This window comes from Tiliqua scincoides, chromosome 4 (genome assembly GCF_035046505.1).
Source record: "Tiliqua scincoides isolate rTilSci1 chromosome 4, rTilSci1.hap2, whole genome shotgun sequence".
NCBI lineage: Eukaryota > Metazoa > Chordata > Lepidosauria > Squamata > Scincidae > Tiliqua > Tiliqua scincoides.
This window is the reverse complement of record NC_089824.1, coordinates 165,131,602-165,150,887: the sequence shown is the minus strand read 5'-3', so window position 1 is coordinate 165,150,887 and position 19,286 is coordinate 165,131,602. Positions and strand designations below refer to the sequence as shown.

The following is a 19,286-nucleotide window of genomic DNA, read 5'->3' as shown; positions in this document are numbered from 1 at the left end:
TTAGGATTGCGCCCTCAGTTATTTTTGAGGGCCCTAAAGCAAGTATTCTTAGCCTGTTACCACTGCTGATTTGGCAGTACAACAAACTCAGCCCTTCCTTGCTTTTGTATTTAATTTACTGTGTCAAGTGGCAGATGCTATCATGAGTTTAAGATATTACGAAATTTGTTGTAATCCATAGTCAAAGTTAGGTCTGTCTCTATGCTGAAATGAAACTGATGTTTTTTTGTGTCAGATTTTGGTTATATTCCTTGTGGAATGTGGTCCTCAACACATTTTGGGTTTTTCACTTTTTAGTCAGTGCTACACAAGAAAAAAATACGAGTATAATATCCTACCTGTTTCTGCTTTGGGGAATATAAGTGGAGATCCAGAATTAAATGTTATCCTTGGGAATAGGAGTCTTGTAATTCTGTTTGGAGCTGACAAAACGGAGCAGAGTCCAGGTAGCAGACAAGGAAAAATAATTCCCTTTTTTTTCTTTTTCTTTTCTGAAACTTTCCTTCAATGTGCTGTATAGCCAAGTCCCAAACCCACGCAGTTCGTTGCTGTGTATCAGTGAGGGTTATTGAATAGTGAAAAAAGTTCTCTCTTTTTTCCTGCCTCCTGAAACCTCCCTGTTTAGTGCAGGAAAAGGATTGTTGGGTTGTTTTTTAAAAACCCCATGGCAAACATTTTTCTAACTCGAATTCTTACCTCCTGGATATTGTAAACTGTTAGGGGGCTCAGGCAGGCCAGTTCTCCCTCCCCCCCTTCCCTTTTCACTGGACACTATATTCCATATAGAGAATATAGCTACTAAAAACCAGACTTTCTTGGAACATTTTGGAATTTTAATTATTTTCTTTTAATTTAATTAAAAGAAATTTTAAATTAATTTTTTAAAATTAATTTCTTTAATTTCTTTTAACTAGTATACTTCTGCATTCCACTTCAGGAAGGAGCCACTATCTTATTTTTGGTGGCTTGGTTTTATTGTCAATCTGATGGGCACCGGACTACCCAAGTTTGATATTAGAAGGGACAACTGGGAGCAGAAACAAAATGTTTCAGTGTATCCTAAATCCCTAAGAGAAATGCTACTGTTAGGGCTCCGGACAGCCTGAAACAGGACCTTGTTATACTGTTAGGCACTCAAGGGGGTGGGAGAGGTTTCATGAGGAGGAAAAGGAAAAAATAGAAGCAGCTCCTCAGTATATGATCTCAATAAATGATTCAGAAGTTGGTGCTCCAGTATATGATCTCAAGAAGTGAGTTTCTCATTCTTGCTGTATGAGGTGGAGAGATTCTGGAAAATGGGAAAGAGAAAAGGGCTTTCCTTTAATTCTTCCCTCAACCTCTCCATAGAGCATGGGAAGGGAATGTTTTTAACCTAACTATGTGCATCTGCCCAAATCTAATCCCCTTTTCCTCTAGGATGCCATAAACTGTTAGGAATTCAAGAAAGCTAATTCTCTCTCCCCCCCCCCACCCTTTTTCTTTCTATTTTTTTCTCAGCTTATTTATATCTTAAGCATTCCGTGGCTTAATTCCATGGCTCCTTGTTAGGTTAGGTTTTTAAATTTTTATTTTTAATTCTTTTACAATAGTATACTATAATAATATTAATCATATAATTATGTGTACTTGAAGAGCCTCTATGTAAAGACCACGATAATTACCACTATGAATTGAGCATCTCTTCAGGGCTCCAATCAGCCTGGAACAGAATTCTACTAAAGATGTTCAGGCCTCTCAAAGAGAGGAGATTGTTAAGTGTGAAGAAAGGAAAGGGGACACTTTTTTCTCCCTTACCCATTTCCTTGAAGTGTTCCTCTACTGCAGTGGTTCCCTAATTTACCGGGGTTATGGCACCCTTCTTCCATATAACCCTGTCATGGCTGCGCCAGCGGCCAGCACTCCTCTGAAATAACGCACAATCTCCAGCTATCCATAAAAGCAGTGCCCAGAAGAACCCGAAGACATTCGCCAGGAACACCCCACATTGTTCCTGTGAGGTTGATGCATGCCCTCAGGTGACATGGTGCAAAGTTTGGCAACTACTGCTCTACTGTGTTACATAGCACTAAGATTTGTGGATAGATATTAGCATCCTGAATCTGAGCAACTTAATGCTATATGGGGGATAGTCCTGGAGAGCTGAAAGGGAAAAAAAGTGTCTTTCTCCCCCCCCCCCAATTCCCTTCTCTTGAAACAACCCTAAATAATGTAGGAGAGGTAGTTCATGTCACATATTTCCCCAACCCTAATCTCATACCTTCAGAATACTTTCTATAAGTTGTGAGCGGCTTGAGCAAAGCTATTTCCTTGCTCCTCAGACCCTCCATTTTCTGTGTGTGTTTTTGAAAGATACTGATTATCTGGCTCAAGAGCTCAAAACCATACAGAGCATTTTGGTTTGACGTTTTTGTTTGTTTTTAAGTTTTCTTTTAAATTTAGGAAAGGTTGCCCCTTGACAAGATTAACTGCTTCCAGACTCACATGGTGTACCTTGCCTATTCCCTCAAGATGGGCAGATTTTTCTTTCAAAACCTCTTGATTAATATTTTATAAGCATTTTTAGTTAAACAGGTTTTTTGGGGGCTGTCCGAGTAAATGCCCACAGCCTTTTGAATCCAGCTGAGTTTCTGATGTGCTGTTATTTACAGCTAGTGACAACCAATCCAAAGGTGACATTGTGTGGAAAAATATTTCCTCCTCTCAATTTTCACTCTTCACCTCACAGAATGGCTCTTGTTCTTTTATGCTACGAGGCAGGGAGGCTAGATACTGCCTCTCTGCATTCCTGTCACCCTTTGTAATTATAGGGATGTTTGTCATCTCCTCTCTAAGGTAAACAATCCCAGCCTTTGCAATTTTCCAGAACAGTAGAATCAGTCCAGACCCGTGAGAGTTCATTCCCCTTCCTTTTCTAGTATGCTTTACCCCCCTCAATACATTTTGCAGTATTTTTTTTTCTCTGAAATGGGAGACTTGGACGGAATACAGTTGGCTAGGTGGGAGCTTTAAAGAAGGGCCATGGTTTCTGAAAGCACCTTCCTTGCCATGAGGAATAATAAATGTCCCCGAGTAATACAGTAATAAGTGTCTCGGAGACTGAGGGGCTCAGAGAACCTGCATAGATAGTGAAACAGACTCATGTTATATGTGCGGTCAGTTCACTTTTGTAAATTAGGGCACAATCCTAACCAGGTCTACTCAGAAGTAAGTCCTATTTTGTTCAATGGGGCTTACTCTCAGGAAAGTGTGGTTAGAATTGCAGCCTTAGGCAGATAAGGGAAAGAATATCTAGTGATTAAATATTGAAATCAAGAACTCTGAACTTTGAAATAAAGTGTATCTTAAGTTGTAAAGGATAATTAAATGCTGAACAGCTCATAGAGGATAGTGGAAAAGCAGAGATCAGCTGTTTTCCTAAACAAATCTGCTTAATCCAGCTGTTTAGTTTCCACAGTCTCTGTATGTTGGAGATAAAAATGACATGTCACAGTGCTCCTTTCCACTATAATTGGGGCATTATCGTACTCTGAAGGGTGGGAGACCTCACTGGAACTGGAGATCAAGAAAACCATATTGCATTTGTTCCCTCTCAACCAATTCTAAGTTGCTGAATTTTCACACAATGTGTAGCAGCCCAGCCTTTATAGATTTGCTGAGAGGGTGATCACAAAATGTGGATATGGTGGTCCTTTTACATTTCTGTTATTCATGCTAGTACATATAAGCCTGTATGTACTCGCAGCTACGTATTCAGAAAAAGGGAGGAGTAGCGTCACTTAAACATCTCAAATATTCTCTGCTCCTGGTAGCACACTGCTGTACACATGTTTCTGCACCACTGTGAGAAGATTTTCTTTAGCAAGGATTTCTCTAAGCTAAATTATACACACATGTGCACACAGTCTAGGAATCCACTTTTTTTACCTTGATGTTAGTTACACAACAGCTTCTCTGAGAAGGGGTGTTTGGTGTGTTTCTTGAAAAAGTAGGATGACAAACCAAAACTTGGCCACCCCTTTTTTGTCCATTTCTTTTAATTTTGAAATACATTGCCTTAATGTACAAGCAATTACATTGCATTGGGGTAGTGAGAAGGGGACTTCGGAAATGAACATGCTGCGAATCTGACTTTGTGAGAGTTTGATAGGCTGCGTAACACACATTGGATTGGTGAAATCAGCCAAGAGGGCCTTAATTAGAACCTGATGTTTCACTTCAATGAAAATCTACTTGGGCACTTTAAAAAAACAACTACCTAGTTTATGAGATTTTAAGGAAAACAGATTTTGCCATTGGCCTCAATCAGATGAAGTAAACTATTTGATCATAGGGTTTGAACAAAAGTAGAAAGAGCCATACAGGTGTAGGACCTTGGAAAGTTAGGATTTTGTGTGACATTTAGGGACAATAATGTTGCCAGCTAAGGGCATTAATTGGCATCTGCTTGGGAGCTTCAGACACTTGAGATGTGGTTAGCAGCCACAGGGAAAAGAATGATGAGATCGATACATGGTTCTTCTCATACCAACATTGCACCTATTTGTGTGGATTGTAAAGCACATGCACAGCCTAGTATTCTTTGTATAGGGCAGGCTGTTCAGGATCCAGTGTGCCCTGTGGTTCTCAGGTGAATAATTATTATACTTGATACTTTCCCAAAACTCAATGCAAAATTTCCACAAGAGGCAGTGTGTGAAGTCCTGCAAGTTTGATGCATCTTCTGCCACAGAAACTGCATTCTTAGACTCTGCATGAATAGGAATTTGGTTCCAAATCATTTTAGAGTCATTCCAGATTGGTTGTGGTGGGAAGATCTTTACTATAAAGAAATTATTTCATCCTCTCTCATATAGTTTGCCAATTAAAACTCCATGATGCAATGAGTGGACATTAACAAAACCTCCTACATCAATAATTGAATCAAAAAGATGATGAAGATCTAATGAAAGACGCTGTATTATAACAATCCTCTCAAAGTGTGCATTCTTAAGTATGTCCAGAAGTGTGCAAAGTGATGCCAGCAACATGTAAGGTTAAGAGGAGTCTTGAGGTAGATCATCTCCTTAATAAAACTAGGGGCAATTTGAAATCCTTATAAAGGGTCATAATATTTCATTCCTCTTTCTGAGCTTAAATAAACTTCAGGGCACTGCTAGTGTACCACATATGGTAACAATGTGCTGCCAATTAACTTTGTAATTTTAGGGTGTTTTGCTTTTTTTCCAGCAAGGTTGAGAAGGCTGAGTGAAATGGTTCAAGGCTGATCCCAAAGCATTTCTTGCAGGATTTAATAAAGGGTAAATTCAGGAACATCCTCCACTTTAAGACTATAATTTATGCCAGATGAATCTGAAGAATGCTGCCAGGTAAAATAATGCACAGGCAGCAATGAGCCATTCTGTGTTTGTGGGGGTGGGGGGGGCCAGCTTTCTATACAGAATTGTGCTAGCTGCATCAAGAGTAAGGAAACTTCAGCATGCTATTGTAAAGATGTGCTTCTGGAGTACAAAGTGGATGGGTAGCTTATGAGCCTGTCCAAACAAAACTTTCATAGAGAAGAACAACCAAATCTTTTTTCCCTTTCCCTAATGCTGTCTGTATTTAGGAAGTCAAAGGAGCCTTTATCTCTGGAATGTCAGTAACATCTAATACTAAGGCCATTACTGCTGTTTAAAATCTAGGGTGCACCCTTATTAATCATTTCTTACAACACTTTGAGTATATAGCAGTCTTTTTTTTCTTTTTTTTTTGTCCTCACCACTATCTTTCCAATTATGCAGACTTGGATTGTTAGGAGAGATAATATCTAACTCGCTGTGTGGCCTTGGGTAATTTATGAACTAGGCTAATCTTGTCCATTCAACCAGCCTGGTGAGAAATGCCATCCATAGCAGTGACTGGATTGATCTGACAGGTATTGGCACTGTGCTCATGACCTGGTTGCTCTATGTATATGTCTATTGCCACATAATCCCAAATTGCAAAATGCATTTTTCTGCTGCTCCTTCAAGGGCAAACTAAACATGACAAATCAGTGTGAGTAACAAAGTTTTGTCAGTTTTAAAAGTGAAAAACCATCTTGAAAAGCTGCATGCTTGAGTGAAGGAGCAAGGGAAGAGGGCTACTTTAACTCTTTCCCTGATAACCATTTTTCTTCTTTAAAAAGCTGCTTTTCCCCTTACAGGGCTCCAGAGGCCCATATACTAATATATATATATGTCTTGAGCTCCTTGGGATGAAAAGCACTGATTTTGGGTGACTGGGTCATTTTGACTGGGAAAATGGCTCATAGGGAAGGAGTTAAGCGTTTATTCTTTCTCCTGTCACTTCCCCGCTAAAAATGGCAATTTGTCAAGGGAGTTTTTCCATTTAAATGTTCAGGCCTTGTTATATGCCTCAGTAGGTAATGTGTAGATTTCCGTCAATCTTTAGGATAGCTCAAATGCATTTGAACTGTGGTTTTCTAAAATTATAGGATTTTATTACCCTTTAAAATGAAATTGGTTTGAGTCCCTTTCAGTGGAAGAAATCTCAAATCTCATATGTACCCTGTTCTCCATACTTGTTCTGTTATCTTGATCTGGCCACACTTTCATTGAGTTAGAGCTGTGCTTACATGCCACTAAATAACAGGCCATGATAATGTCCCCTGTGGGAAGGGTGGGGATCTTCACTTGTTGCAGTGGTGCCATTTCTTGTGATTTGCCATGCATTTGATAGTATATTATGCTTTGTTGCTTAAACTCGATGCTTAGAATTCAGCCTCACTTAAAAACATGCCGTGTGACAATGGTATGGATAGGCACAGTGATACAAAGCTTTTTTAAAAAAAAAGAAAAATAAACATCAGATTTAAAATCTGTATAGAGAACCAGGTGGCTGTTTTGAATGTCTTTGTACTTGTGACAGTGTTAAATATAGAATGTTGTTGGCATCCTTCAGTCTCGGAAGACTATGGTATCACGCTCTGAATGGTAGTTCTGGAACAGAGTGCCCTCTCCAGTGCACGAAGCCTGGGTAAAGTAGATATGGAGGTTAGACTGTTACCCATGCAGCAAATCCCCCCTCTCCATGTTGCTGGAATGGTCCAGTGGAAAGGCAGAAGCCAATACGGTTGGTTCCAGCGGCGTCGCAGGAGTTGCCAGAACGTGACTGTGTTCAGCTATGAACTGCCTCAGGGACTCCGGCTCCGGATTTTGCCTCAAGGTTGACTCCTGAAGCCTTTTCCATAACTGGATGTAGCCACAAGGCAGTGGAGGTTTGGGATCAGAGTTTTCCTTCTCTCAGATGAGCTGCCTTCCCAGGCTGATGACTCCCATCTACCCGGTGGCTGTTTAGTCGCCTCTTATGACAAGTACAGCCAAACCGAGGGCCTATTCTTATCCCCAGCCCCCAGGGGAAAAATATAGAATATATTTCTATAAATAAATATAGACAGTGAAGAAAAGCCTTTTGGACCCCTAAAATTGTACTGCCTGTGGCTCGTGATTTTTCCATGACTAAAGCAAAGAAGTGAACAATCTGAATAGACCATCTAGTAAACCGGTAGCCAGTGTGATGAAGGGAATAGATGGCTACGCTCTTGAAAAACTATCTTGAGAAAGGCCATTTTTCTATTCAATGAAATACAGTAGTCTTCAACTCCACAGGCAGATCACAATTGGATTGGCTTTGCTTTGTGATTTTCTGATATTCCTTTATATCTGAAAAGTGAGCAGAAGGAGACTTAGGACCCAATCCTATCCAGTTCCAGTGCCAATGCTGCCATGCCAGTGGGGCTTGCACTGCATCCTGCTGAGGTGGGGCTGTCATGGGGGACTGCTCAAGGTAAGGGAACATTTACCATGGGGCTGCATTATGGCCACATCAGTACTGGAAAGGTGGATAGGATTGGGCCCTTAGAATCCTTCAGAGGGGATTGAAGACAGTGAGATAGAAGATCCTATGTTTTCTTCTGTTCACTTTTCAGACAGTGTGATTATAAGATGAATAGAAGATTTTATTTACACTGTTCTCTTGTGTTTGTGGTGCAACTACATCAATATATCGAAAGAATCAAGACTGACATCATAAGACCCTTCTATGGATTAGATTCTTTATTTGAATTCTCATGTTTAGTCATGTGTGTATAGTAGTCACATTTTCCAGATTGTCTTTACGGTTCCTTCAGCTTCTTAAACCGAAAACTGACATTCTCACCATTTTGTTAACATCTGAAAACTCTGCATGATAGATCCTATTTCTGTACCCCTTTTAAACCTTGTTATGATTGTTTGGTTCATTTTATTGCCGTGCCAATGGTGAGAACTTGTATTTTGGGCAAGTAAGAATGATGCTATCTTTCTCAAGGCACCTTATCCTTGGTTAGAGTAAAATGCAAACTGCATTATTAGCGTATCTCCAGATATAGATATACATCTGTACTGTGTTCCAAAAGTCCCCGTGCCCTTGGGGATTAACTTTCGATGACTAGATTTTTCATAAAATCTTCCTTACCCACACACATCTTTGGAACTTTGTCCTAATGTTGTTCAAAGTTTATATAATTGTGTTTGCTGAGACATAGGCAATGGCAAGAAATCTAGCAGGAATCATACTAGCAAGCAGTTGCAGTAATTATGCCTGTGTCACTACATCCTGAGGGTTGTAGACCTCCTGGTGCTAACTTAAGACAGCAGGTACTGAGGAAAGAAGTATTTCTGTTGAAAGTCAATATTCCCTTCACTCTGTTCCTAGGATTACCAGATTCTGTCCTCACTACTATGGAATAATATTAGTCCACTTACCACTTTCCTCCTCTGATGCTTTTTCAGGTTCTAAGTCTGCAGCACTTAAGAAGAGTGAGCAGACTATCTGCAGTGTAGCATAGCTAGAGTGGGTGCAAAACCCTAAGTTTTGCAGGGCACCTCCCCTTGGTGTGCAAGCGGCCCCTCCCCCCTCCTTCAGAGCTATTCCAGGCCACTAGAGCAAATTGGAGGAGACACCTTTGTTTTGCTCTAGTAACCTGGAATGGTTCCGAAGGGGGGGAAGGGGCCACTTGCACTGCGAAGTGAGGTGCCCTGCAGAAAGTTTTGCATCCCCTCTAGCTATGCTACAAACTGCAGCAACATGAGTTATAGTACTGTGAATAAAGTCAAGTGCACCTCTGTCAGTGTTCATATAGATTTGGCTTTTCTTTTTTGCCTTCTCATCTAGCAATTCTATCTTCTCCAGATCTTATTTGTATGCCTGTGCATTTCCAGGGGAGTTGGCTTAGTTCATCTGACCTTGGAAACCTGTTCATTTTTAAGTGGTATGAGTCATTAATGGGCCTATCGAATGATGGCCCAAAGGATGCAGGGCTGCCGGCGCAGCATCCATTACGTCCTATGTGCCATCCCTGGTAGAGAGGCTGGAGAAGAGTGGTGAGAAGAGGAACACCTACCTTCATGTCAACCTCCACATGGTCTCTGATGGGACTCCCAAAGCTATGCCAGCTCTGTTGCTGGGATAACTGAGGAGTCTGCTGAGGATGTCTGGCTGGGACAATAGTTTGGAATTTGGTGGCCACTGGCCTGCCACTGTGACACCCCCCCTCCCGCATTCCAGATCTGCCGCAATCCCTGCCCTTCTGCTGGCAGAACATAGATGATGGCTGGTCTGCATTGGGCTGTTGGTGGCACACAACTTTACAGCTGCTGCACCAGCACTTGCCAGCAGAGGGCCTCATGTAACAACTCTGTCTTCTCAAAGTCCTGCCACAGCCTTCATTGCACTGGTGTACCTAGTGGTACACTGACACACAATCAAGGGATAGGATTGGTTGATAAGTCTGCAATACTAAACACGTTTACCTAAGAGTAAACTGCATTGAATACAGTGAGACTTCTGAGTAAACATGCATAATATTACACTGCACACATGTCAGCTATTATCAGTACAGAGTGAACCCAGTCCCACCCCATCATGTCCTTGTCTAGTGTGTTTCAGCTTTCCAGGATCACCACAAACCTAAGTGTGAAATTGGTTTTGGATCCAAGTTTCAGCTTGAATGAGAATTTAATCTGATGGGCTCTTTCAGTTCTAGGTAGACAACTGTCTTTCACCTGAAGCACGATCATGAGCAACTCCTGTGCAGAAAGGGAATTAATGTCCTAGGTTTACATCTATGCCTACATGAAGTCATTTCCTGCATGTTTATTTTAAGGCCTACATATTGTTTTAAGTACGTACTTTGGGACAAGGCCCATGTTTTAACTATGATTTGTTGAACATGGTAGGTCATTCTTGCAGCCCTTAACTGTTTATCTTCTATAATTTCACTTTGCTCCTAGGAGGAAGCAAGACTGCACTTGCTAAGCAAATATACTCTCTACTTTTTAGAATGTTTAAAAACAAAACATTTTCAGTTCTAGGCAGCACACACTGTAATATAAAGTACAGCTATACATGTATATATTAGGTATTGGCAACCTTCAGTCTCGAAAGACTATGGTATCGCGCTCTGAAAGGTGGTTCTGGCACAGTGTCTAGTGTGGCTGAAAAGGCCAATCCGGGAGTGACAATCCCTTCCACACCGGGAGCAAGTGCAGTCTGTCCCTGGTCTGTCTCCCTGGCTATGGGCCTTCCTTCTTTGCCTCTTAGCCTCAGACTGTTGGCAAAGTGTCTCTTCAAACTGGGAAAGGCCATGCTGCACAGCCTGCCTCCAAGCGGGCCGCTCAGAGGCCAGGGTTTCCCACTTGTTGAGGTCCATCCCTAAGGCCTTCAGATCCCTCTTGCAGATGTCCTTGTATCGCAGCTGTGGTCTACCTGTAGGGCGCTTTCCTTGCACGAGTTCTCCATAGAGGAGATCCTTTGGGATCCGGCCATCATCCATTCTCACGACATGACCAAGCCAACGCAGGCGTCTCTGTTTCAGCAGTGAATACATGCTAGGGATTCCAGCACGTTCCAGGACTGTGTTGTTTGGAACTTTGTCCTGCCAGGTGATGCCGAGGATGCGTCGGAGGCAGCGCATGTGGAAAGCGCTCAGTTTCCTCTCCTGTTGTGAGTGAAGAGTCCATGACTCGCTGCAGTACAGAAGTGTACTCAGGACGCAAGCTCTGTAGACCTGGATCTTGGTATGTTCCGTCAGCTTCTTGTTGGACCAGACTCTCTTTGTGAGTCTGGAAAACGTGGTAGCTGCTTTACCGATGCGCTTGTTTAGCTCGGTATCGAGAGAATGTGTGTCGGAGATCGTTGAGCCAAGATACACAAAGTCATGGACAACCTCCAGTTCATGCTCAGAGATTGTAATGCAGGGAGGTGAGTCCACATCCTGAACCATGACCTGTGTTTTCTTCAGGCTGATTGTCAGTCCAAAATCTTGGCAGGCCTTGCTAAAACGATCCATGAGCTGCTGGAGATCTTTGGCAGAGTGGGTAGTGACAGCTGCATCGTCGGCAAAGAGGAAGTCGCGCAGACATTTCAGCTGGACTTTGGATTTTGCTCTCAGTCTGGAGAGGTTGAAGAGCTTTCCGTCTGATCTGGTCCGGAGATAGATGCCTTCTGTTGCAGTTCCAAAGGCCTGCTTCAGCAGGACAGCGAAGAAAATTCCAAACAAGGTTGGTGCAAGAACACAGCCCTGCTTCACTCCGCTTCGGATGTCAAAAGGGTCTGATGTGGAGCCATCGAAGACAACAGTGCCCTTCATGTGGAAGTGCCCTTGTGGAAAGATCTGATGATCATGAGCTATACATGAACAGTATAGCTGATCATGAGCTATACATGAACAGTACACTATATACCAACTTCATACATTCTTGTGAATGTTAGCTTAATGGAGTTGAATTGTCAAAAGTCACTAATTGTTATTGAGAGTAAGGCAACTCTCTGAATGCAAAAATAGTTTCTCAAGGGTTTCATTCTGCTAGTAAAATCTTGAAGCATCATCAACATAAGAAAGCTCTCTTGGAGGAAGCTAAAAACCCATGTAAACCACCTGTTTCCCACAGTGGCCCTCCCTCTGCCTTTGGGAAACCCACAAGCAAGAGAGAGGGGCATATTTCTCTCCTGCCATTGCTCCCTTGCAACTGGTATTCAAAGGTATACTGCTGCTGAACTTGGAGGTAGTACATTGCCAGCATTGTCATACATTTATAGTATTTGTTGATAATCCATTTTTAAAAATCTGTAGTTTTGTTTAAAGAGGGATAGCTGTGGAGATGATAATCACCTCAAGAGCATCTCAGAAAGAATCTTGTTCCAGTTCAACCATTGTCACCACCTGATCATTCAGGGAGCTTAGGAACCTCTTTTAAAAGAAGAAATCTTCAATTGGATTTCCCTCTACGCTTGTGGAGACTCTCCAGTCACTTAAAGTGAATCACCCTTTGAACACAGGCATCTTCAAAATCATAGTCATGTGAACTAAGTAGGCATGGATAGGATGGAGTATAAAACCAATCTGCAAGCATAGACTGATTGTCATAAAAAAGATAAATAAAATTAGAGTTTATAGGCAATTAGATTGAGGGAAAAACAAACAAAAAATGTGCTATGGTTTTCCTTTTGGTCATCTCACTCTATTGTTATGGATCAGGCCAAGGGATCTTGCTTCTTCGTTGTTGACTCAAACATTGAAGCTATTGGTTTTTTTTAATGACTGCTAGCACACCTTCTCTTTCAGAGAATAAAGATGACTAGTGACTATAGTCAATATTGACTATTGACAATTCCCCATGAAAAAGAATGAGCCACCATCTTCCCAAAAGTCCCTGAGCATCAGCCCATCTAGAGCATGTACCAACTTTCCTGGGTACAAGCTAAGAATGAGAAACTCGTGTCCCTTCTTGTAGTCAGAAACAGAGTCCTGAACAGAAGTGAGAAATTGAGTAGCAAGGATCATTACAATTTTCCTATGACATACCTGCAACGAGGATTCCATACGTCAGGAACTCTTCATGGTAAATCTTCAGTACAAAGTCCCAAATTGCCTAGAACTGTGACATTAAACTAATGTGAAGGACATTACGCTAATGTGACGTGAGCGAAAAGCAAAAATATCTCAAATGTCCTGTCCTTTCACATCATTGTAACCTCCTATATAAACGATAAATATTATCAAATAGCATGGATCTAATAAGAAAGGAATACTAAATAAAAAATATCTTCTTTTACTGTTAGTGTTACATTTAGAGGAGATGGTAATCACCCTCTCCACACCCACTATTTCATGAAACTACGAGTATTTCATATTTCCATGTGTCAGCATCTGATTTCAGAGCCTTCCATAGTGGTGGTCTTTGTGTTGCTCTATTGAATTAGAGAATTTGCCCCACAGGCCCTGAAGGAACTTGTGTTCTCAATTAAAATTGAATAATGAGGAACACTCTATTCTCTATATAAAGATATACTGAACTCTTTTTAAAGGTAAGTCTGTTACACTATTTTTGTACCTTAGTTAATATGCAAGCTTTGAGGATAATCGGATAGAAAGTAGCATGTACTTAGCGTCAACAAGTTTTGAAACCTATACTTGCCAAAGAATCAGTAATGTATCATTCTTGAGTCTTCCTCTCTTCATAAAACAATATTTATATCCTTCATTGGTGAAATCTTGCTTGATATTTGCAATCGCTTGCAAATGGATCCAAGACCTTTCCTTGTCCAGTCTCAGCTTGTTTGGTTGCATAGATTACTAAGGTAGTTGCAAATGTGCTACTTGGGTCTCTTTCTCCAAAAGCTATGTTCCTTATGCTTTAGCTGGTCTTTGTGACTGGACCATATGTCAGCATCTGATTTCAGAGCCTTCCATATTGGTGGTCTTTGTGCTGCTCTACTGACCTGGAGGATTTACCCCACAAGTTCTGCAGGAACTTGTGTTCTCAATTAAAACTGTATAATGAGGAACACTCTATGCTGTTACCTGCTTGGTTTGTTTTATCTGTCCATTCATCTGTGCAGAGAGCAGCTCCTGTCTAATGGTCTTTCAGATCACAAAAAGCAGTTCCTTCTGAGTTCTTTTCAGAATGCTGATTATAACTTCTCAGGTTTCCATCTACTATGCCTTGTTTTTCTTTAAGATTTTTCCATCAGGCACCTGAGGAAATGTCAGTTGTGTTACTGAACCAATAGTTAAGTTTAGATATCACAGTGGAGGTTTCAAACCTTATCTGAGTTTCTTAGGGCTCAATCCTACCCTGCGCTGGAACAGGCAAGCCAAGAGGTTTGTGCTGTATCCAGCGCTATATAGGGGCAAAAATCGACTCAGCCAGAGGCAAGGGGAAACTTTTCCCCTTACCCCTGGGCAAGACGCCCTGCCCCTATGGGTCTCCTTGGACCTGAGCCACCTCTGGAGGTGGTGCAAGTCCAAGGAGAGCAGAGCGGTTTGAAGCTGCTCCAAACTCCCTGGGAACGGGGGTTGGGGTCCAGCATAACTGCCGGATCCCAGCCCTGCCTCCCGCTGCCCACCCCCCCACCCCCAGGGGCACCCACTGCCCGCTCTCTCCCATCTAGGAACGTCTCCTCCCCGCCCACCCCAGAACCTTGCATCAGCCCAGCTGGGCCGACACAAGGCTCACCACACAAGCCACTACGGAGGCTGGATTCAGCCTCCGTATGCCGGCGCACCTCTGTGAGGAGGTGCAAACATGCTTTACGGCACATATGCAACCCTCCTGGGCTGGCCCAAGTGCAGCTTAGGATTGTGCTGTTAGTTATTTTTCATCATGATCAAGCCAGTTTGGCTTGATGAACTCACATTGCTCTTTTCCCTAGTTTCATACGGCATTTACGTTTAGCAAATAACACACCCTCATATCTTTCTGATAGTGGAATACTTTCAGACACCTGAATTGTTTTTTTTAAAGGTTGGAATCATTAACAAAGATCCAGTCTGCATCTACAGTTCTATAATATCACTGCACTAAATGCAACATTTCTACAGGAAGTAAACCTGTTTATCTCCCGTCTAGTCAAATGAGAAACCAAGCACCTGTCTTAACTGTTCCTTGCCCAAATGTGATGAAATGAAAGCTCAATCATCTAGCTTTTGAATTACTGGATGTTAATTGCATCTAAAAAAGAAAGAATGAGCTATGATGCCTTTCAAAGATGCTTTTAGAAAGCAATATGTTTAGAAAATTATTTTAATTCAAATATAAATGTATTACAATATCTTGGCTGTCTTAATAGCATATTGACTCAGTGCTTTGTCTCAAGTTTTACCAATAGAAAGATGCTCTTTAAAATATATGTTTTTGAATAATTGCTGTACTGTCAATAAATATTTTAATGACTATGTGCAAACTGTCTCTTTAGCTTAATATCCTCAAGGCTGTTTGAAGAAGAAGCATACTATGAAACTACTGTTACATACTGTGATATTGAAGACCCCCCAATTATTTTTAGATAGTTCGCCATTCAAACATGTTCCCAGACCAAGAAGCTTTGAATACTCATTTCTGCAGGTGGTCTCAGGCAGATGCAAACATGAACCTTCATGGGGACTTACAGTCTGGGTTCAAAGGTGGGCTACAATCTGAGGCACCAGCAGCCCTTCCTTACACAAGTGAGAACCCAATGGGTTCATTTTGCATTTAATCCCAGGACTTGGCCTACATTTTTGTTGTAATTGTTCAATAGGATTCATAGGCATCTCACTGTGTATAAACAATGTTTACAGTGACCACAGAAAGATTGAGATGCTGTTTAATAAGGACTGGGGCTGGTTTTCAAGCAAGAAAGTAGATCATATTGTTAACCAGGTAAAGTTGATTGATTTTCAATCCCTGCAGTTGGGTGTCCTCAAAGTAAGGGAATGTTTGTTCCCTTACCTCAGAGCTGCATTGCCCATATGTCAGTGCTGGAAAGCAATGACATAAGGGGTTAGGATTGCGACCCAAAGGAACCACATTTGCTGGTCACTCTTGAAGAGTCACAGTTATGGGTAAGCAAGAGGGCAGGTGGGTCTCCAACCTCCCCACTGAATCACATAACAACTGAAACTTCCTAATACAATTCAGGTGTCAGGTGTTTCTGTAAAAAAAATTTATTGCAACCATTTCCTCTAGTCCAAAAGGCAGTGACACAGAAATGACCCCCAAAGCCCATAAAGCTGGTAAGGCACTGAAGCAGCAAGAATTTCCTCTTGCAGCAAGCCCTCAGTTGTGAAAAATGTTGCTCTTGCTTCAGAAAAATGCAATGTGAGGAAGTCAGTAGGGCTTTTTTTATTGAGTTAGTGGCTGTCATGGTTGTAGCAACAGAACAGTAGCCGATGCAGAGGATGCATACTGCCTAGGAAGCCTGCAATAGGATTGTGCTGTATGGTAGCATTTTGCTCAGGGATAACGTAGAGACATCAGGTGGCTTGAATGTCTTGTTTTAAGCCTTGCAATGTATAGTACCTCTAATGGTAATGATTATGTATTTAAAAAATAAATTTAATAAACAAATGTTCATTTATTAACAGTTCCTACAACTTACTACTAACAGGAAGTACATTGGGTCCTCTTTATCTGCAGATTTGGGAGCCATGAATTTCACCCACCACATGATCAGAACCTGCAACTGAGGACACCCTGAAGACCTCCCAGATGTGGCTGGAACCTTTTTCCAGTCACGCCTGAGAGGCTTTCTGAGACCCTCAGAGGTGACATGTGGCTTCTGCAGGCCTCAGAAAGGCCCCTGGAGGTGCCAGAAGGGCATTTCTGGTTTTCACAAAAATGCTTCTGGGGGCCTCAGAATGACTCCAAACATGACTGTAATTCTGTTCGGGTCATGTTTGGAGGCCCATTTGGTCTGCAACCCAAGGATTTACTATCTGTGAGTTTTGGTATACATTGGGGGGAGGGTTTCCAGAAATTGATCTCCTGAAATACCGAGGTCAAACCTGCAGTATATTGACCTGATTCAAAAATTCTGCTTTTTCCAGTTGCTCTGAAGCTGCCATGTGCCATCCAAGGCTTGTTGCCAGGATTGCAACTGAAAGCCTTCAATTCAGGGGATATCTGTGAAAGTCTTTGATGCCTTTTTATCTATAGCTGTTTCCATTCAGAATTCCCATTCCTTCTCTTTGCCTCCTGTTCTCTCTGCCTTCCTTGTCACTTTCCTTATTTCTCGTTTCTTCTTATCAACTGCCATGGAATTTCAATGTTTTCTGTATTCACTTCACCCCTAGAAATCTGTTTCAGTAGGGCTTTAGTTCCACCTGCTCCCAAAAAAATCCTCCTAGATGTGGTTTTTCTGTTTCTATTTTTCTGCTGAAGCTATTAAGAGGCTAGCACACTTAAAATGATTTTTAAAACTTACTTTATAGCATGTGCTTTCTTTCCCTTTCCTCCTCAGAACATCCCAACCCTGGGAAGTGTAGCAATAACTATGGTCCTCCACAATTGTGATGAGGTAGCAGTGGCTGGATTTGGTTATGACATGAATTCGCCAAACGCACCACTGCATTACTATGAGAACATCAAGATGTCTGCCATCAAAGAGGTAAGGAATTCTGTGCTGAGTAAGCATTAGCCATACTAACCAAATAAAACCTCCACATTCAGAGGCAGTGTACCTGTGAATAGCAAATGGTAGAGACAAACAAAGTGGGTGTGAGGAAGTTGCTGCCTTCATGTCCTTTTTCTGAGCTTTAGCTTCACAGTCTCTTTTAGAGAGTCACCAGCAATGTACAGTTCTGGGATGAACAGGGACAGTTGCTCTCCCTCTGCTAAATATATAGACAGCCACCACTTAAAAAGGGTCTCTTTTATGCAGTTAAGTGTTAAGTCGTCAACCAGACTAGATGAGCTCTTGGTCTGATGCAGCATGGCTCTTCTTATGTTAAGCAAAATAATTAACAATGGCTTTCCATGCACTGAAGGAATTAGCAGAATACACCAAGCAAATCCAGCATCACCTGGGCATTGTACTTGTAGGAGCTCATACAAATACTGCAAACTCATATTTCATGTGAGTGCATAGGGAACTCCTTTACTGTACTGTGCTTTCTTTTACTTTCAGAGCAGCTATCATAAACAAAGGAACATAGAGAGCAAAATAAAATCTAGAATGGGTAATAGAGGAAGATTTGATTATTCTGGAATAAGAGTTTAGCAGTTTTGCTAGGTCTTATTCCCCTTCACTTGATTTAGGTTACCACTTAAGCCAAATCCGCACTATAAACCAAAATTGGTTTTTAATCATTCTGCTATCTTACCTTCCTCAAGACTATACTGAAAGCTAAAATTTTGTGTGGCTGCACTTTATTTGAGATCACTACACCTCCTATAGAACTGTATTTCCCCAAGTTTTTTGGAGGATATCTGGGTCAGTTCAAACTATGCATTTATATTGGTTTGACATTCACATATGTGCACTAAAGACCTGAGTGATTTTCCTTTCTAAGAAAGAAAAGGGCAGGGTTTGAGCTCTGATGAAGGGGGGCTTTCAGAGCAGGAACAATTTAAACTATAATCAGAGACAATCTGTGTGTTGTTCTTGCTTTAAGAGAATAAAATGGCTATCCTTCTGGAATTAATAGACACAAACATTCAGATTGCCCCTTTCACGGGATGACTGACTTCTTTTTCAAAGTCAAGCAGAGTTCCATTGAATGTGATAGAACCATTTTTTACCTTTGTTGCTTTTTGCCATTGGATGTAGTAAGCCATATGTTCTACATCTGAACTACCATTGACAATTTAATGATGTTGTATTTGCATCCGTCCATGTTGAGATGAAAACATGTCTCTTGGCTGCCATTGACTCATGTAATCTGTGAGATCTACCTGGTTGTCAGGTAAAGGTAATACTACAAGCAGTGGTGGCTGCTTCAATGGTGGCCAGTCTTCAAGAGGGTGTATCACTCAAGTGTGCTGGACTTACATTGCCTACTAGTGGTGTGAGGAGTACTATGGACAGTGCAGGAGATTGGCCAGACTTTATGAAGTATCTCTAATCTTCCTGTGTTTTTTACTACAGTCAGGACTGTTAGTACAAGGCAGGGAGAGTGAATTGGTCACACCTTATCATCACATAGATTACCTTTTGCCATTATCTGCTATGTAGGTACCAGTCTAATCCTCACTTCTCAGACACAGATCTCTTATGTTTCATTTCCCCTGATACAAGAAAAGCCATCTGCTTTCAAATATCAATAATTTATTCCCTTCCAGGCTTCTCTACTCCCCTCTGGAGTAATTGTTTGTGAAATTATGGAATCTAACTAGAGGACAGGAGATTGCATTTCTGCTTCTCCTTCTTAATATTAATGACAGCTAGTAATTGTTAGTCACTTGGGAATTAAGTTGAAAGGTAAAAGGGACAGTGGCCTGGCT

The 19,286-nt window shown here is 41.5% G+C and overlaps 1 protein-coding gene across 4 annotated transcripts in view; it reads left to right on the top strand.

Annotated features, from left to right (window-relative positions):
* ST3GAL3 (ST3 beta-galactoside alpha-2,3-sialyltransferase 3) overlaps positions 1-19,286 on the top strand; it is a 236,055-nt gene that overhangs the window by 195,390 nt on the left and 21,379 nt on the right. For all 4 annotated transcript variants that reach the window (XM_066623644.1, XM_066623643.1, XM_066623641.1 and 1 more), the window contains one exon: positions 17,305-17,451. In XM_066623644.1, the coding sequence (XP_066479741.1) occupies positions 17,305-17,451 (147 nt within the window). The remainder of the gene's footprint in view (positions 1-17,304; positions 17,452-19,286) is intronic.